Consider the following 17,893-nt stretch of genomic DNA (forward strand, 5'->3'; position numbering starts at 1 on the left):
TTACACAGTACATTTATAGTAGGGAAAACCTTAATATGTATGATTAATCTCGAAGACTTGCATCAAATTCACCGCAGGAAGTCCATTTTATTTTTTAGCTTGATGTCTTTACGTCAAACACATGCGACGGAAATCTAGACTTGCGCAATGCATTCTGGTTAATGCAGTTTTCCGAGTTTGCTGACGAACCAACACGAACTGCCAGCTGTCATGAAATAAAGCACATTTTCAGGATTACAACGGGGTGTTTTTGTCGAATAAACTATATCAGATCAGAGGTAAGCGTTCAGACACCACTTTATGGATTGAGATCTGAGTTATTGTGACTGTTCAATAATGATAATTTTAAACGAGCGAAATGATTGCGTTTTTATGAGTTGTGCACTTATTGCATATTGATTTATATGGTATACAGATGTAGCTCTTTCTTAATTTAAACATGTGCGCATATGACCATGTTTGTATTTAACTCAATTATTATGTTATTCGCTCTTTAGGAATCATGGGTCGTGGATACATTGTTGAAGATGCTGTGGAGAGTTATCTGTCTCAGTTGTGTGAACTGAAATCCACTACAATCACAGGCTTGCTCATTGGACAGGTAACACTCGTTGTAACCTTGTCATTGTTCTGTATAACAAAGTTTTACAATATTAATGATGTTATTTATATCTTAAAGAGTTCAGCTCAAAGAGATTATGTTGTTATGGCCTCTCGAACACCTCCAAAGGACGATTCATCTGGAGACCGTTTTGACAGAGATTGGGTTACAGAGCATGCCCGTCAGGTAGATCAATAAAACAGTTGTGATTATGTATTAGTGTGCTCCATATATTTTATTGATAATGTAGTGTGGTGTGTGTGTGCTTTATGTTTCTGTTTCAGGTGTCCCGGATGCTGCCTGGAGGTTTGTCTGTTTTGGGAGTTTTTATAGTCTCTGAAACTGATGCCAAAGACACACTAATCACTCTGCGACAGGTAAGCTCTACTTACGTCTGCAATCACATCAACTGTCGCTTTGTATTCATTGTATTCATTCAGACTTTTTTTTGTGTGTGTGTGTTTGTAGCTGGTGTTTTCTGCGGAGAACTTGATCTCCTCTGAGCGACTGTGGAGTCCAGCCGATGATGATGTTACAGAGTGTGTGACTCTGCACATCAACTCCAAAACAAGAAAGTATCCTTTGTAAAGCAACGTAATTTCTAGTGTGTTGATTAAGCAGCACATGGGGAGGGAATAGCTCCTCAAGAAACTATACTTTACTAACAGTCATTAACGTCTGACAGTGACTTTTGTAAGTAAACCTCGCCAAGAATAAGATAGTTCCTGACCAGTAGTACCACAGTAATAAAGAAACTTAATATGACATGTGTTTACCAAATTAATATTGGAGAAATTGAAGAAAAAATCATCATCTTACAGCTATAATATTGGTTTTATGAATAACGCAGTGGGACACAGTTGTGGAGTTCTTAACCTAATATCACAGAACAGTGTGCAGAACTTTCGATGTCAAAGATCCAAAGGTTTGTAACTTTTTTCTCATGTTTGCGGAGGTTATACACGACCACTGGGAACTATAACAGACACATAGACTTAGCCATAATGGGATATTGTGGTTCTAAATTGGCTAAAGTTGGTTGTGAATACTCCCTGTGTTTCAGTGCATTGCAAAACCCGCTGACTGGAAGTATCAATCTGGGGTGTGCTCATCATGGATCACTGTGTCCTGTTGTTTAAATGTGAACATGTACCTTCCCCTTCCAGCTGGGAAAAACACCACGGAAACAATGGAGAAATGCATGAAGGTTTGCATTCAATGTAGTGACAAAATCTATAACGCAGCTGTTTCTGAAGTTGTTTGTTTGTTTTCTTTTAGGAGGAACTACAAATCTGGGCACAGAAAATTGAAAGTGGAGTGTTTCTGCTCGATGGTAAAATATTGCCAGAAGATGCTGAACTCACTACAGGACAGGTGCGTTATACGGCCTTTGTCTTGACAAAATTCAACTGCTATGCTACTACTACTACTACTACTACTACTACTACTACTACTACTTCTACTACTACTACTACTACTACTACTACTACTACTACTGCTACTGCTACTACTACTACTACTACTACTACTACTACTACTACATGAGCAACTCAAACTCAAATGTGTCCCTTTTGTTTGCAGAGGAGGAATATAAAGCAAACATACACAGCTCAATTGTTAATTTCACCGGTAAGATTTATTTCTAACAGTGTGCTTAACTGACCTCCTTAACCGAGGGCATTTCCCAGTTCGGCTTTACCCAAATCTAAAAACTTCTCGACTGAAGAGCAACAATGTAGTGCCTCATTTGAAAGCTAAGGCCTACTAAACTGATCCTAACATTTTTTGTTGTGTTTTCATTGCTTTTTCATAGGTTTTTTGTCGTGTTTTTGCTGCTTTTTCATCACTTTTTTGTCGTGTTTCGCCACATTTTTGTCACTCTCTTTTGTGCCTTTTTTGTTCTGTTTTCATCACGTGTCTTTTTGTCGCTCTTAAGTCACCTTTTTGATGTATTATTGTTGTTTTTCTGGCACGTTTTTGTCGCTCTTTTATTGCTTCTTTGTTGCTTTTTTTGTCACTTATTTTTTGGCCTTTTTTCCGTTGCTTTTTTGTTACGTTTTCGTCCTCGTTTTCATTGCCATATTGATGCTTTTTTTCCAAGAAGCTTTTCGATTTGGGTAAAGCCCACCTGGAGAAAATGTGCTCAGTTCAGGTGGGGTTTAAGAGGTTAAATGTTTGATTCCAAAATTGAGCAACACTTACGTTTCTTTGGTTTTCATGCATTGTGCTTCCAGTGTGAACAAAGGCAGAGTGATGTGGTGCAGAAGTGTGGAGGAAGTGTGTCCATTCGAGGCACCATCCACAGTCGAGCCCATGTCCACAGCAACAAACCGAAGGCCAGAAACATCGAGAAGGTGATCATGTAATAACAAACAAATGTAACAGCAAACAGTTTGTAAATGAAACGGTGAGTTGCTAATGTAAAACAATATTTTACCAGGCTCTAAAGAGGGATATGATTGGCACGGTGGCCACAAGGGTTCAAATGCTTCTGGAGGAGCTGGTGACAGCAGGGGGGCAAAGCAACAACTTTGGAGGTACTTATCTCACAGTCAGTTTCACTAACGTGCTTTAGGTCTGTGGCAACTGTGCACAGGGTCATGGTTGTGGGGGTGTGTGGGGTCAGCAATTCAGACGAGGGAAATAAGACTTAAATAAATACAGCTTTTTCCTTACCAAGTTGCATAATTGCTATATATACTGTACATTGAAATACCTACATTTGGTCATCTTAAACATTGTGTGTCACATAAAGTATTGATAGACAATATCCTTGAGCGGGATCGGACCGAGCAGACAGAACAAGCATTTGCAAAGTACTCTATTGAGTGAAATTATTTAATATTGATTTTCATTTATCTAGTCTATCTTCATTTACCATTTTTGTTGCATATTCTGATATAGTTATGGACATCTATTAATGATGTAAGTGATGTTAGTCTTTTATTTACAGTTTGTCAGTGATGTTTGTCAGTAATGTATTATTCTGTCCCATCAGGGGAGCTGCTCTTCCCCAGGCGTATTTTCTGTCCCGTGAAGGGAAGGGGTCCCGTCTGTGTCTGTGATTATCAGTTCAGTGACGAAGGACCCTCGGAGGCGACCGAGCGGCTGAAGGAGATGCTGGACATCGACGCTGCGGACGACGACATTGACCTGACTCACGAAATCACTCCTGAAAACATTAACACAGAAACCGCTGACAGTGAGGCAGCAGGTGAGCTATTCAGTATTACTGCAGTACTTACATTATTTAACTATTTGTAGATCAGTTTATTTGAAAGGGGACAGTGCATTTTCACAAAACACATGGCGTGGTTATAAAAACATAATTTGTCAGAAGTCATGAATCTATCTATCTATCTATCTATCTATCTATCTATCTATCTATCTATGAGCATGGTGGTGCAGCGGTTAGTGCTCGTGCCTCACAGCTAGAAAGTCCTGGGTTCGATTCCCACCTGGACGGGGCCTTTCTGTGTGGAGTTTGCATGTTCTCCCTGTGTCTACGTAGGTTTCCTCCGGGTGCTCTGGGTTTCCCACCACCACAGGTACAATTGCCAGAGCTGCCCTCTAAAAGAGATTCTTAATCTCAGTGAGACTTTCCTGGTTAAATAAAAACAGGAAAAGAAGACGAACTGCAGTGGCCAAAACCTCCCAGTTTGTCCTCAACCGAAAGACAAACACCCGAAAACAAAAAAAACACAGAAAAAAAAACCGAGAGGAACAACATTTCACTTCTTACTGAGTTCTGCTTTTTAAGTAATTGCCTACATTCAAGTTTACTTTCTAGTTCAGACCGTCTGGGAGCTTTTCAACAACAAGTAAACAAACTATTGCCAAGGCCAGCTATTCCCCAAAAGTATCAAAAGTATTTCAGCAATGTAAAGGAAGTACATGAGACAAGTTATATGCCAAAATGATACATAAAGTTATATGCAGTTACTGGCAGTCTGGTCTTCATCTAGCACCGCCTTCAGTCAATTGTCTCTGCTCCCAAAACATCGCATCTAAAGTCGCATCTAAAGCCTCAATTTTCTTCATCTGCTGTAACTGGCTCAATGCCTGCAATAAAGTCGTCAGCCTTCTGTGGGTCAACAAATACGTGTCTGGTTCATTCCACCTTGATATTCAACTTCACAGGATAGTTAACAACAGGGTACAAAACAAACTAAACATATAAACAAAAAAGAAAGTGCATTATATACTGATGATACACAGACAAATCAGTGCTGTCTTTTGACAAATACAGGTAAATTATAAAGAGAATAATTGTGGCCAGGTATAACTACATCACTGAACTTTATTGATTAGTTTGTTCTAAAGATTATTGCTCTGTTGTTGTAGTTAATTAGTGACACAGCAATTGCAGAATAAACGTGATCGTAAAGTGATCTTAAAACATGTCTTTGTGGAAGAGCACATTTATGCACATTTGGGTCAGGTTGGTCAGAGTCCAGGGCCGTTTTTCAATCCCAGTCCGCCCCTGTTGATATGCATCCAAATCTCTTCCTCTTTCCAATTCTCTTCCTATCCTCGATCTACCAGCCACAGCCCTCTGTAGCCAAAAGCGAAAGTAAGTTTTATTGTGTGCTAAGATGTACATATTGTCATCTGACTTGTTCTCACTTGTCTATCTGTTTAGCATCTTCTGTGCATGTTTCAATACTCTGGCGTGTAGTTTCGTATTGAATAGGCATCACGTCACTGTGCGATAGGACTGTAGAAATCCCATAGCTTCTTAAGCCTATACAGTATATCCTTTATTTGCACCGTGAGATCTTGTTTGGCCAGTGTGCACTTGCGTAGCCACGGCTGTGCCAGGGCCGACCCAAGCCGGAGATGCACCAGCAAAAAAAATGTGGGGAAAAATAATTATTTTTTAATACTCGTTTGAGCGGCTCTGCTGTTATTCACCTCAATCACGTGCACTGGGCCGATCTGAAAACTGCGCAGTTTTTGTGTCCCCTTGGCCCCGTTACAGAGATGGTTAAACAAACGCAAGTGCGCACCATCGCGGGGGAAGGGAAACGAAACTTTCGACAGCCTTTAAAGGGCGGCTATTTAATGTCTTACTAAGACCAACACGTAGCCTTACTTTGGTGCACGAAATAAAATGAAGCTGATGACAGAGGGGTGAGGATGTCTGAGCGTAAAGCCAGGACAACTGCGAGATGAGCGGTAAGAAGTGATCAAACTCCCGTTGTTTTCCTTGGTCCATGAGCAGCAGCTGGAGTCACTGACCAGTGACCAGAGAGAGCCCTGTATAGAGGCTTCAGAGGTTTCAGCTTTCTGTGGCACCGAAAATGTGGCAAAATATGGATTAAATTCTGCCGATGCGACTGCAGTTTGCCACTCGCTGGCGATGCGCGCTAAGTTCTTCATCAGGTGCAGTTCTGCCAGCTTCCACTAGGGAGAGACCACCAAACCTATGTCAAATCCTCCCCATTAACTCTTTGTATGGCTGTGCATTAGTTGTTTTATTGCTTTTTTAAGGTTAGGCTATCTGACCAAATTAATACTCTTAGTATTCTAATTCGATGTTTAATATTGTATTAGAGTCTATATACCTTTGCACATATTTCCACACTTTTGTACATTATCATCGTCTTATAATTGCGCTTATTCAATGGCTCACATAATGATGGGGGAATGACCTGGCTGCTCACATAAGTTTAACACACAGACACACACACACACACACACACACTGTTATCTTAGCGAGGACGCTTATAGACATATCGTATTACCCAGCCCCTAACCCTGAACCCTAAACCCTTAACCCTAACCTCAATCCTAACCCTAACCCTAATCTAAACCCAATTCTAACCCTAACCCTAAAACCACATCTTAACCCTCAAACAGTCCTTCAAAATAAATGAGGACCAGCCAAAATGTCCTCACTTTACAAAAATGTCCTCACTCTGTTGGTAAAAAACTCAAACTGGTCCTCACAATGTTGTAAGTACAAGAATAAAGTTTGCTGTTATAACTTCTCCGTGCCCTTCTCTCTGACCAGAGTCCTGTCAAAGGAGACCAGTATTATCCCCTTTTGTCACGTCGTATCTTCATTCAAATTCATGTCTTTAAAACATGTCTTTGGCGCTCACACTTCCATCCACTGATAGCATCTACTGTAAACGTGATCTGTGTCGTTTCAGGGCTAGACTTTGGACATGTGTTACTCTTGACCACAATAACAGACTGTGACATGTATGTTTTTGCTGTTTTTGTTTCCAGAGCCCGTTGAAGAAAAGACTGAAGACCCCACACCCCAGAGAAGCAGCTATATTGGTAAAATACATTGTCTTTTTGCCGTGATAGTATGTAATGCTTAAGGTTATATTGTGTTTGATGTTTGTGGTCTAATATAAAACCTTTTTTTTGTTCGGCTCTTTCCGTAGGTGTTGTCGTGGCCTCAGCAGTCGCCTTACTCGCCACCGCTGCCTCCATCATGTATCTTACTGATGTTTAACATACCGTCCACAATAAACTAAACTAAATTACTTAATTGCATTTTCTAATTTGAGTCAAGGTTCATTCTCTTATAAATCCTATAGACCACAACTTGGACATATACAGTAAATGAGTTTGCAATCCCTGGGGACTTGAAATTAACTATTTTGATAAATAATATTAAAGGTTTGGCAAAAATACACATTTCACACACATATTAATAAGGAATCGAGTAACGTCACAATCTGAATCTTTTGTAACCAACATTATTATTAAGCTAGAATATATTTTCCCTTTTTTATCTTGCAATGTTTTTTCTTGCACATGCACATTCCAAGAGTTGTTATTCTTTGAAATTCCCGTTCTGGTTTATTCCCTTTGGAGGTGGAGTTTGGACCTTTGCAGATTAGCATAGCCGCTGTTTGGTTTGCTGCAGCATGAGCCTTGACCTCGGGCGTAGCATTAAACTTTGACTCCCTGCATCAAGAGAAAAAGCATGTCTTTGTGAAACTCCAGTCAGAGAGAGAAGCGAGACCTGCTAAACGTGAGCAGCTTTAGGAGCGGGAGTCGTCCCGGACAGTGTTTCGGACCCCTCATCCACAGAGCAGCAGTATTTGTCTGAGCGGACCAACCAACTGAGGCATCATGCTGAGCAAAGATCTCCCAGATATCGAGGTATTTTAGTGAATTCCCTACCTTTGTTTGCAGGTGTTGGTTGTCTATTTAAATGAACTTAATAAAAAGGCTACAATAAAATACAATGTGCTAGGGGTAACTTGTAACATGACCTTATGCTTCACAGTTTCTGACAAATGTAATTAAAAATATATTCTAATTAACAAAGGGAGCAGAGATTTACTGAGATTGAGATATAATCTTACTTCTTGTTGGACGAAAACAATTCAGTTGAAGAATTGGATTGCACCTTAATCTCAGGTTATAAAGTTATTTTGTAACTTTGAGATTAATTTGTTACATGACATCACATTGTCATCTCCCATACCAATTCACCCTGCAAATGAATGCTTCACCACGTTCTCCCTCGTATCAGGTAGGGCTGGGGAAAAAATCGATTGGATTTAAAAATTGAGTTGGTCGGTCAAATCGATTCATATTTTCAAAAAGTTGCTTCTTTTTTTTTTTTGCTCTGCCTTCTACTCAGAAGATGAAGGTCCTACTGTACAAATGTGCTAAGTTTTATTAGCTAAATTGTTGTTTTATTAGCTCAATCTAAATACAGTATAAATAATTTGGAGGTGTTACAATCTTTGTTGTACAGTGACTTTTCAGTTGATGCACGTTAATTAAATACACCAAATATATATATTCAAAATATATTTACAAACCGCAGTTATTTTGTTTTAAATGGAAAAAAAAAATCGAATCGAATCGTAAAGCATGTTTTTTGGAGCTCTAGTGGCAGGAGAGGAGCCTGGCATTTCTAAACTTTTGTTCAGTGCAACATGTAACATCATCCCACAATTTGTGATTTACATCTATAGTTCTTGCAAAATTCCTCAATCCGTGTGATGCGGCCTTTCATAACCTTGTGTAGAGTTATGTACCCTGGCATAAGTGGGGTTAGATAAGAGACACATGATTGTATTACAGGGGCATCGCTTCACGTGGAGCCATGGACGAGACGTTTTTTATAAGCATCAAAGATTATTATAATTAACTGAAAGCAAAACTTGACACATTTTGATATTCCTACTGTCTTTGAGGTGATCCATCATCGTCATGTAATTGAGGTTATTCAATGGCTCACATAACGATGGGGGAATGACCTGGCTGCTCACATAAGTTTATCACTATGACCCCAACTGTGAGTCAACCTTCTAGAATAATTTGTGTGCCTGCTACACACTGAAGAACAAAGGGGAACATAAGTTGAGGCAATAAAAAGACTTCAGTTCTCAGTTGATAAAAATTAATAATAGTTATAATAATACATTTTATTTGTATTGCACTTTACACATGAAAACACATCTCAAAGTGCTACAGGTGCTGCAGGTTCAAACACAAAACATATAAACATTAAAACAGTAAAAACAGCAAGAAACATTTTTAAGAAAATTCAACACAAGATCAAGCTTAAACCATTTTTCTTTGGATCACCATGCCACAAACACAAATATGCTTCGCCTTATCCACTAATTTTACTTAAAAGAGCTGGGCTGATTGACTTGCACATTTTTAAATACTTTTACCCTCTATCCAGGGCATCCTGGCTCTGAACCCCAGGGTGAAGACCCATGCTCAGATCATGTCCACATCCAACAAGAAGAAAGAGAAGAAACACTGGAAGAGAAACCAGGAAAGAGGCTGTGATGTGAGTCACGCTCGTCATAAACGAATGTATCAAGATTAAAGTATGTGCAATTATATTAATTGTGTTTGTTTCACTTTTTGTTCAGTCCTGTGTAAAGTTAGAAAACAACTTCGATGACATCAAACACACAACACTTAGTGAACGAGGGGCTCTACGAGAGGCACTCAGGTGAGATGACAGGAAGAAATTGCAATAGCTAAGCAGCAATTTTACAATTTTAATCTATAACTTTTAGTCTAATTTCTTTGAGTACAATTTGTGCCCAGATGTCTAAAGTGTGCTGATGCCCCGTGTCAGAAGAGCTGTCCCACAAACCTGGACATCAAATCCTTCATCACAAGTATCTCCAACAAGGTGCGCCCCCACATAGGCATCACCCGACGACCACGATGGCGGCTTTCATCTGAAACTATATATCTGTGTTTGCCAGAACTACTATGGAGCAGCGAGGGCCATCCTGTCAGACAACCCGCTGGGCCTCACCTGTGGGATGGTGTGTCCCACGTCAGAGCTGTGTGTCGGGGGGTGTAACCTGTACGCCTCTGAGGAGGGGCCCATCAACATCGGAGGGCTGCAGCAGTTTGCTACAGAGGTATAAGAAATATTAAGTGTATGACGTTTGGTGACCATCATTTTATGTGTTTATTTTTTCTCCAGTTGACTGTATATTTCTACGTGCTGCCAAGTTTGTTTTATAGGCTGTTAATTTAGACGATAAAGTAGATATTAATCTTCAAAATCTTTTGAATGGTTCCAAGGTATTTAAAATGAAGACCGTCCATCCATATAATGAGTATTTAGGTATTCTGCACCAGACACACCATTGATCACTCCACAGACAACAGTGGAAATAAACAAAAGAACAAGGATTGAGAGGAATTATTAATTATTGTATATTAAAATCTAACGTGTTCTGTTCCAGGTGTTCAGTAAAATGGGCATCCCACAGATGAGAAACCCCGAGCTCCCTCCAGCCAGTGAGATGCCAGAGTCATACCACGCCCCCATCGCTCTGATTGGCTGCGGCCCGGCGTCGATCAGCTGTGCCTCGTTCTTGGCCCGACTCGGATATGACAACATCACTGTATTTGAGAAACAGAAATACACTGGAGGGCTGAGGTACATGAATGTTTACCACACATTAACAGATATTTTTATGAGTTTGAATAAGTTACATATCGAGAACATATCGACAGTTACATTCACTAGCTCATGTTTTTCTTTCCTTCAGCACAGCAGAAATCCCTCAGTTTAGGCTTCCCTATGAAGTGGTTCAGTTTGAAATCAACCTAATGAAGGATCTGGGGGTCAAGGTATGTCCTGATATGTTTTTCTTTGTTTACCCAAAACCAGTGTTGATGTAAGAATCAGAATAAGTTTTATTTGTGCAAAGAAACATCAATTTGTAGTACTAATAAATAACTATTGGGGCAAGCAAATACAAACAAACTACAGTAAGTTAAATAAAGGAAAAATTAATATACAAAAATAACTTTTTAAATTGAGACTCAGCCCCTCAGAGTCACTAAACTCTTCTTTTATTCACTTGGTTTGTTTCCTGACCATAAATTGACAAACATTCCTTAATCTTTGAATGTTTATTGTTATTACTTGTAGGTGTTGTGTGAGAAGGGCCTTGGACTTGGTGGAATGAGTTTGGCGTCTTTGAAAGAAGACGGATTCAAGGCTGTGTTTGTCGGCATCGGTGAGTTGAACCAAAAGTACTATTATAAAAGTAAAAATGACAAATTATAAGATGTGAAGGATGTTTAATTGTATGTATTTTCTTGTGTTTATAGGTCTCCCTCAGGCCAACAGAGCTAAAATCTTCCAGGGTCTAACAGTAGATCAAGGATTCTTCACATCTAAGGACTTCCTGCCGATGGTGGCCACAGCCAGCAAAAAAGGTGCATCACGTCCAAGTGCTCAAGTCAATCCTGTGTTACTTCACTGACTCATTGTCGCTGGAGCGGGTGTATCTGATTCATAACTTTTCGTGGTTCACACTCGCAGGGATGTGCCAGTGCCGCTCCTCGCTGCCTGAGATGAAAGGAGTGGTGATCGTGCTGGGAGCGGGAGACACTGCGTTTGACTGTGCCACCTCGGCGCTGCGCTGTGGGGCCCGCCGGGTCTACGTCGTCTTCAGGAAGGGATTCACCAACATCAGGGCTGTCCCGGAGGAGGTAGGGGCCATCTTCAGTGTATCAGCATCACTTTATCAACCACCTGCACTAGAACTGAAAGAATTTGCCCACAGATTATTCCTAAAGCACTCACCGTGTAATTTTCCCACAGGCATAAATGGAATATAATGAATTAATTGGTAAAATAAATAATTTGTCCCATTACTCACCCCTTCTGGTGGTTGCTGTAATTAGTCATGTCTAAATGTAAATTGTATATTCTCACTAAAATTCCAAGCCATAAACGGCATTCACAAATATCTGGCCCTGTTTTCAGATGGAGTTGGCCAAAGAGGAGCAGTGCGAGTTCCTGCCGTTCCTGTCTCCTCGGGAGGTGATCATGAAGAACGGTCGCGTGGCCGGGCTGCAGTTCTGCCGCACGGAGCAGATGGAGGACGGGCAGTGGTTTGAGGATGAGGAGCAGGTCCTGAGGCTCAAGGCTGACTACATCATCAGCGCGTTCGGCTCCATGCTCGACGACCCCAAAGGTACAGGTCACCGAAAAATAAATTAATTGTCTCTCGCTCAAAATAATGAAGTGAAAGACTAAGTATGTCGAAAAAGCAGACATGTGCACTATAGTATACATCTAATTGTTGTCTTTTTGTTATCAATCATGAACTAGCAGCTTGTTTGTTCCCTTGTACTGTTCCCTGAAAGTTGTGAATTATTCTTATAAAGAAGAATTAGGATGTTAGAAATGCGTATTGGAAGTGTAGGGACCCATACCCATGCCTTAACTTTAACCTGATTGTAATTTCACATGTCGTCTTTTGCAAGGCGCATCTTGAGTTGCCTTGTGTATGAAATGCGTGGTATAAATAAACATGTCTTGCCTTATATTCATGAAGTGTTTTTAAATCCCACTAAAGCAACCTGACGCTAAGTTACCTCCTTTCTGTGGCAATCATCGAGTTAGACGTTCAAAGTTAAATCTAGCAGATCAAAGTAAACGTACAGAAATAATGTGCACAATGATAAAAATCGCTCTGTTTGTTCTCTGACATGACAATATATCCTACCGTCCATTCCTTGTTGACTCGGTGCAGTGATGGAGGCGCTGTCCCCGGTGAAGCTGAACCGTTGGGGGACCCCGGACATCCACACAGAGACCATGCAGACCTCCGAGCCCTGGGTGTTTGCTGGTGGAGACATCGCTGGTTTGGCCAACACCACAGTGGAGTCTACCAACGACGGCAAACAGGCCTCCTGGCACATGCATCGATACTTACAGGTACAAGAGCGAAGATGGTGACACTTTTTAACACTTAAGCCCATTCAATCCTGCAGTGTTGATTTTGCCATCTTGTGTTTTTGGTACAATGGATGGCCTACAGAATCTATACTATGCTGCAAGTTAAGGCTAGTTTAATTGTAAAGTCTGTGTTCAATTTTCAAAAATCAGTGCTGCATGTCATTATTGTAAAAAATATATACATTTTTAGTATTTCAACATCTACAGGATTAAGGACCAGTTCATGGTCTCAAAGGTAGACGTTTTCTCTGCATTTGATCTTTCATTGTCAGAGAAACTGCAGCAATTGGAGAAAACTAAAAATAATATGGCCTTGATCTACAGGAAGTGGAAGTGAATCTAATCTAAGACCTCACCACTGCTCTGCCCAATATCACTGTGTCACTAATAAACTTTAATGTTCTTAACAGTCTCTGCATGGACAGACCATAGACACAGTCCCGAAGCTGCCATTGTTCTACAGTGCTATCGACCTGGTGGACATCAGCGTCGACGTTTGTGGGATAAAGTTTCCAAATCCTTTCGGCTTGGCTTCTGCTCCTCCCACAACCAGCACCGCCATGATTCGCAGAGCCTTCGAGCAGGGCTGGGGCTTTGCTCTCACCAAGACCTTTGGACTGAACAAGGTGCTGACCCTTCATTTGTGACAACACCGGACAGACATTAAAGTCAGAGAGTTTAATTGCAACTTCATAACATATATGCAAATACAAAAAAAAACACAAATAATTATGATGGAAAAAATGCAGTACAAAACTATATTTTATTGCAAAACTGTATAAAAGCAAAGATGTAGCAAAGTTAGGGATGGGAAACTAACTTAATCAATCAGCAAATTACAGCTCACGAGGACATTAAATTGCCTTGTAGAGCTCAAAGGGAAATCCTTTTTTCAAGCGCAGAATACTGAATATCCAAATGAAATAATATGTGGATTCTTATCAAATCAGACTGTGGCAGACGTGTTCTTATTTACACTGTGAGCTGCACTTAGGAAACCGTCCTATTTACAAATGTTGCAATATAAATAAAGTGGACTGTGTTTGTCTGACTGCCCTCTTCACGTGTGTCGTCAGGACTTGGTGACCAACGTGTCCCCTCGTATTGTTCGTGGGACGACCTCAGGCCACGTATTCGGACCGGGACAGGGTTCATTCCTCAACATCGAACTCATCAGTGAGAAGACCGCCGCCTACTGGTGTCAGTCTGTCGCTGAGCTGAAGAAGGACTTCCCAAATAACGTAAGTGTCCTGTAAGCTTAATAGTTGGTATTGAAAATGTGATTGTAAGCCAAAAACATTTCCATTGCTCTGTTTTTATTTTCAGGTGGTGATTTCCAGCATAATGTGCAGTTACAACAAGGAGGACTGGACTGAGCTTGCAATAATGGCAGAGGTGAGGATTTGTTTTGTTTTTTTATTGTATGGGTTCAAGGTGCTGCTCAACAAAGAAATAACATACATTTGGTGGTAATGATTTTTTTGTTTCTTAATAGAAATCTGGAGCAGACGCTTTGGAGCTGAACTTGTCTTGTCCACATGGGATGGGAGAGAGAGGCATGGGACTGGCTTGTGGACAGGTATAAATCTATAAATCTGAAAAACACCATTATCCTACTTAAATAAACAACAACATTCAACTTGTTTGTTTGCGTATGTTTACTAGGACCCAGTGTTGGTGCGTAACATTTGTCGTTGGGTGCGAGCGGCCACTACCATCCCATTCTTTGCAAAGCTCACGCCAAACGTTACCAACATTGTGGACATTGCTAAAGCAGCACATGAAGGTACGAAATACAAAATACAATATTGTAGATTGATCTATGTTCTGTCTGTATTTATGTGTTTTTTGATTTATAGGAGGGGCAGATGGAGTAACGGCCACCAATACTGTCTCCGGGATGATGGGGCTGAAGGCCGATGGTTCCCCTTGGCCTGGAGTGGGCCATGGGAAACGCACCACATACGGAGGCGTATCTGGTGAGACATTAGCACATTTAGTTTTTATTTTAAATTTTTGTATTAGCATTTTTTAAATTTCACACAGACAGGATTTGAGGACAATATATTGGTCTGAAAAAAAAAAAGAAATAAAAGAAAATTATAACAAAAAATGTCCCCACCACTCAGGTCTCCTGTCCTGTCTCTAACCCATTCACTAAACCCTCCCCCCCCCATCTGCTAGGAGCCTAAAAGAACGGAAAACCTGTAAGGCAAGAAGAGTCAAGAGAAAAGGAAGAAAGAGAAGAAGCAGTAAAAAATAAGTTTAGAAAGAAAAAGATTGGAAGAAAAAAGAAAAGAGAAGAAAAGGACAGTAAAGAGAAAAGAGTAAAGGAGTAAAATAGAGGAATGAGCAAAAAAAAGATAGTTTTTAGTTTTTAATTAATGTTTTATAACATTTATTCGCAAGATAATTAGTAGTAGGGGGTATAAGCATTTCATAAACGGTACTGATTTGTGTCCCCAGAGTTGAAGTGTTGACCTATTGACCCTTTGTAAAGTTTATGTAGGATAAGACTTTATTGATCTCACTGTGAACCTGACCTGAGTTGTGACTGCTCTGCCTTTTTTAAACCAGTTAGGGCAAGTGCATGCTACCTCTAACTCATCTTTGTCGCTCACATGTGCAGGTAACGCCATTAGGCCTATCGCCCTGCGTGCGGTTTCGGCCATTGCCAGAGCAATTCCTGGGTTCCCCATTTTGGCGACAGGAGGGATAGACTCTGCAGAGGCCGGGCTGCAGTTTCTTCACGCTGGAGCTTCTGTTTTACAGGTGAAAACACTCTACTTCAGTTTAATACATGTACAGTAAGTGTTTACTCACATACTTTTCTCTTCATATGAATGTTACAGGTCTGCAGCGCTGTTCAAAACCAAGACTTCACATTGATTGAGGATTACTGTGTCGGTATGTCAACTAATAATCATGATTTATGGTTTGTCAATAGACTCGAAAACATGTTATGTGCTGATAGAAGGGTTTTTTGACTGAAGACGATTGTGTTTCTGATGAAAACTTTCTTTGTCTGCTTGATGTGGTTCATTTTTTGCAAAAAGAAAAAACTATATTTGCTTTCCTTAGTAATAGATCAATTGGAAACAATAATTTACATCTCAAATCTCATCTCAAATAATTGTTAGACTCTTTTTGACCTGCAAAAATCAATCCTCCAACAGAACCAGTTAGGAAACAATTGACTATTATTATACTGGTAATAGTACTGGTTGTTGTTGCACGCAGGTTTAAAAACGTTGTTGTACCTGAAGAGTCTGGAGCTAGAAAATTGGGATGGTCAGTCTCCTCCGACAGAGAAACATCAGAAAGGCAAACCAGTGCCACGGTTGGAAGACCTAGTAGGAAAGGTACAGTATCAATGCACAAAATAACAGTGTTAAAATAGAAAAGATAAATAAAGTGTTCAGCCACAAGAGTATCTCAGAAAATGAATACGCTGTGTTAGGTGTTCGTAATATGCACATTTATCTAATTATTCTACGCAGAGCCTCCCCAGCTTCGGGCCATACCTCACATTGAAGAATGAGACGATTGCTGATTACAAGAAGAAGCTGAGAGACGTCGGTGAGGTGGACATAAAAGAGATCAACATCAGCCGAGACAAGACGCCAAAGAAACCGGTTCCTGCTGTGAAGGTGGGACTCAATATAGTATTAAGACAGACATAACAGTCCAGAGTGTGGATATACGTTGGATAGAATTGAGTATTGAGTAATTCAGTTTATTTACTAATGTTTGTTTTCTATAATTCTCTACAGCTCACATGTAACTAACTCACACAACTAAGGTTCCCACCCCACTACCCTACTACATACAATAAATGTAGGCACACCAAAAATATAGTTCATCTGTTACTCATTGTACGAGCAAACTATCTACCATCTTGTTAGCACTAGAGCAATGTAGTGTGTGCTTTCAGGTTTTGTTTTCTTTGTTTTGTGTCAGTATTGTGGCATTCAGACCTTGTTTCTTAGACCTTTTTCATCAAATATTTCCCTTAAGTGAATTCATTTTGTTGTTCGCAGGATGTAATAGCCCGAGCGTTGCGTCACATTGGAGCTTATCAGGAACTCGACAACACAGAGCAGGTAAATGTCTAGAAAGGGCAAAGGTTATCGATTTAACTAAATATTTGCTACTATGATAAAACAGGACTGGTAAGTGCATGCACGTGATCAGAAAGATCCTGACTGCGGTCAATTTAGATAAATTCATCCAAAATTGGAGGTGAAAAAATAGCACATTAGCAATGAAAATTGTGTTTAGGTCCATCATTGGGCACTTGATTACCTGTTGTAGTGACATAAAATACACATGTAACAAAAAAAATTACAAGCTAATATCTAACTTGCAACATTGTTCAGGTGCAAGCGCTCATCGACGAAGAGATGTGCATCAACTGTGGCAAATGTTACATGACCTGCAATGACTCTGGATACCAGGTATAACAAAAATAAATAAATCACACATTCACCGTGATTCACTGTTTATTCGTGTTTACAATAAATGGTGTTTTTCTTCCCTTTTCAGGCTATAAGTTTTGACTCAGAGACCCACCTCCCGTACGTGATGGACACCTGCACGGGTTGTACTCTGTGCTTCAGCGTGTGTCCGATCATAGACTGCATCAAAATGGTGACAAGAAAAACGCCCTACACACCTAAGAGAGGAGTGCCCATCAGCCCGGTCTGCTGAGAAACAAGACCAAGGCCAAGTGTGAAAGATGTGTCGTCTGGAAGGACGTGGTGGTGTCCACAGTCATGGAACCCACTGCCAATTATCAATGTAACCTCTTGGGCGTGTTATCTCACATGTGACCGTCCTTGAAACTAACCTCTGTGACCGTAACTTGTTCTATGTACTATGTATTTCTCTTCTGTTAATTAATGTGTATACACTGCCTTAGGACAACGAATGCTATTGTGCTAATTCTGATGCATTTGCATTGCTTTCTGCTCAGTGTTGATTAATGTGCTGTGTCCTAATGAAATAAATAAATACATTTTGCCATTAGTTGAAATTGTATAGGCAATACTTTGTGGCTGATTCCTAAA

At 40.3% G+C, this 17,893-nt stretch overlaps 2 protein-coding genes across 3 annotated transcripts; both read left to right on the top strand.

Moving 5' to 3' along the window:
• Nucleotides 1-190: 190 nt before the first annotated feature.
• odr4 (odr-4 GPCR localization factor homolog) lies at nucleotides 191-7,618 on the top strand. Of its 2 annotated transcripts, XM_079569084.1 has the most exons (15): nucleotides 191-278; nucleotides 498-601; nucleotides 680-787; nucleotides 886-978; nucleotides 1,070-1,176; nucleotides 1,490-1,526; nucleotides 1,665-1,808; nucleotides 1,880-1,975; nucleotides 2,183-2,230; nucleotides 2,836-2,955; nucleotides 3,042-3,138; nucleotides 3,600-3,815; nucleotides 6,839-6,892; nucleotides 7,003-7,054; nucleotides 7,515-7,618. In XM_079569084.1, the coding sequence occupies exons 2-15, from the start codon at nucleotides 503-505 to the stop codon at nucleotides 7,525-7,527; spliced, it is 1,284 nt and encodes a 427-aa protein (XP_079425210.1). In that variant the 5' UTR covers nucleotides 191-278; nucleotides 498-502; the 3' UTR covers nucleotides 7,528-7,618. The 2 variants fall into 2 exon arrangements, with proteins under 2 accessions (XP_079425210.1, XP_079425209.1); XM_079569083.1 differs by lacking the exon at nucleotides 7,515-7,618 and having other exon boundaries at nucleotides 193-278; nucleotides 7,003-7,211.
• Nucleotides 7,595-17,555, top strand: dpydb (dihydropyrimidine dehydrogenase b). Its single transcript, XM_079569068.1, has 25 exons — nucleotides 7,595-7,729; nucleotides 9,276-9,386; nucleotides 9,472-9,554; nucleotides 9,653-9,740; nucleotides 9,817-9,978; nucleotides 10,309-10,505; nucleotides 10,618-10,699; nucleotides 11,004-11,091; nucleotides 11,186-11,293; nucleotides 11,400-11,569; nucleotides 11,847-12,057; nucleotides 12,619-12,803; nucleotides 13,235-13,450; nucleotides 13,901-14,065; nucleotides 14,151-14,219; nucleotides 14,320-14,403; nucleotides 14,490-14,610; nucleotides 14,684-14,803; nucleotides 15,454-15,596; nucleotides 15,677-15,731; nucleotides 16,065-16,186; nucleotides 16,325-16,474; nucleotides 16,865-16,927; nucleotides 17,204-17,281; nucleotides 17,370-17,555. Exons 1-25 carry the CDS (start codon nucleotides 7,700-7,702, stop codon nucleotides 17,532-17,534), a joined length of 3,066 nt encoding a protein of 1,021 aa, XP_079425194.1. The 5' UTR covers nucleotides 7,595-7,699; the 3' UTR covers nucleotides 17,535-17,555.
• The last annotated feature ends 338 nt before the right edge of the window (nucleotides 17,556-17,893 follow it).

The sequence above is a fragment of the Gobius niger genome (assembly GCF_951799975.1).
Source record: "Gobius niger genome assembly, chromosome: 13".
NCBI classification, from domain to species: Eukaryota; Metazoa; Chordata; class Actinopteri; order Gobiiformes; family Gobiidae; genus Gobius; species Gobius niger.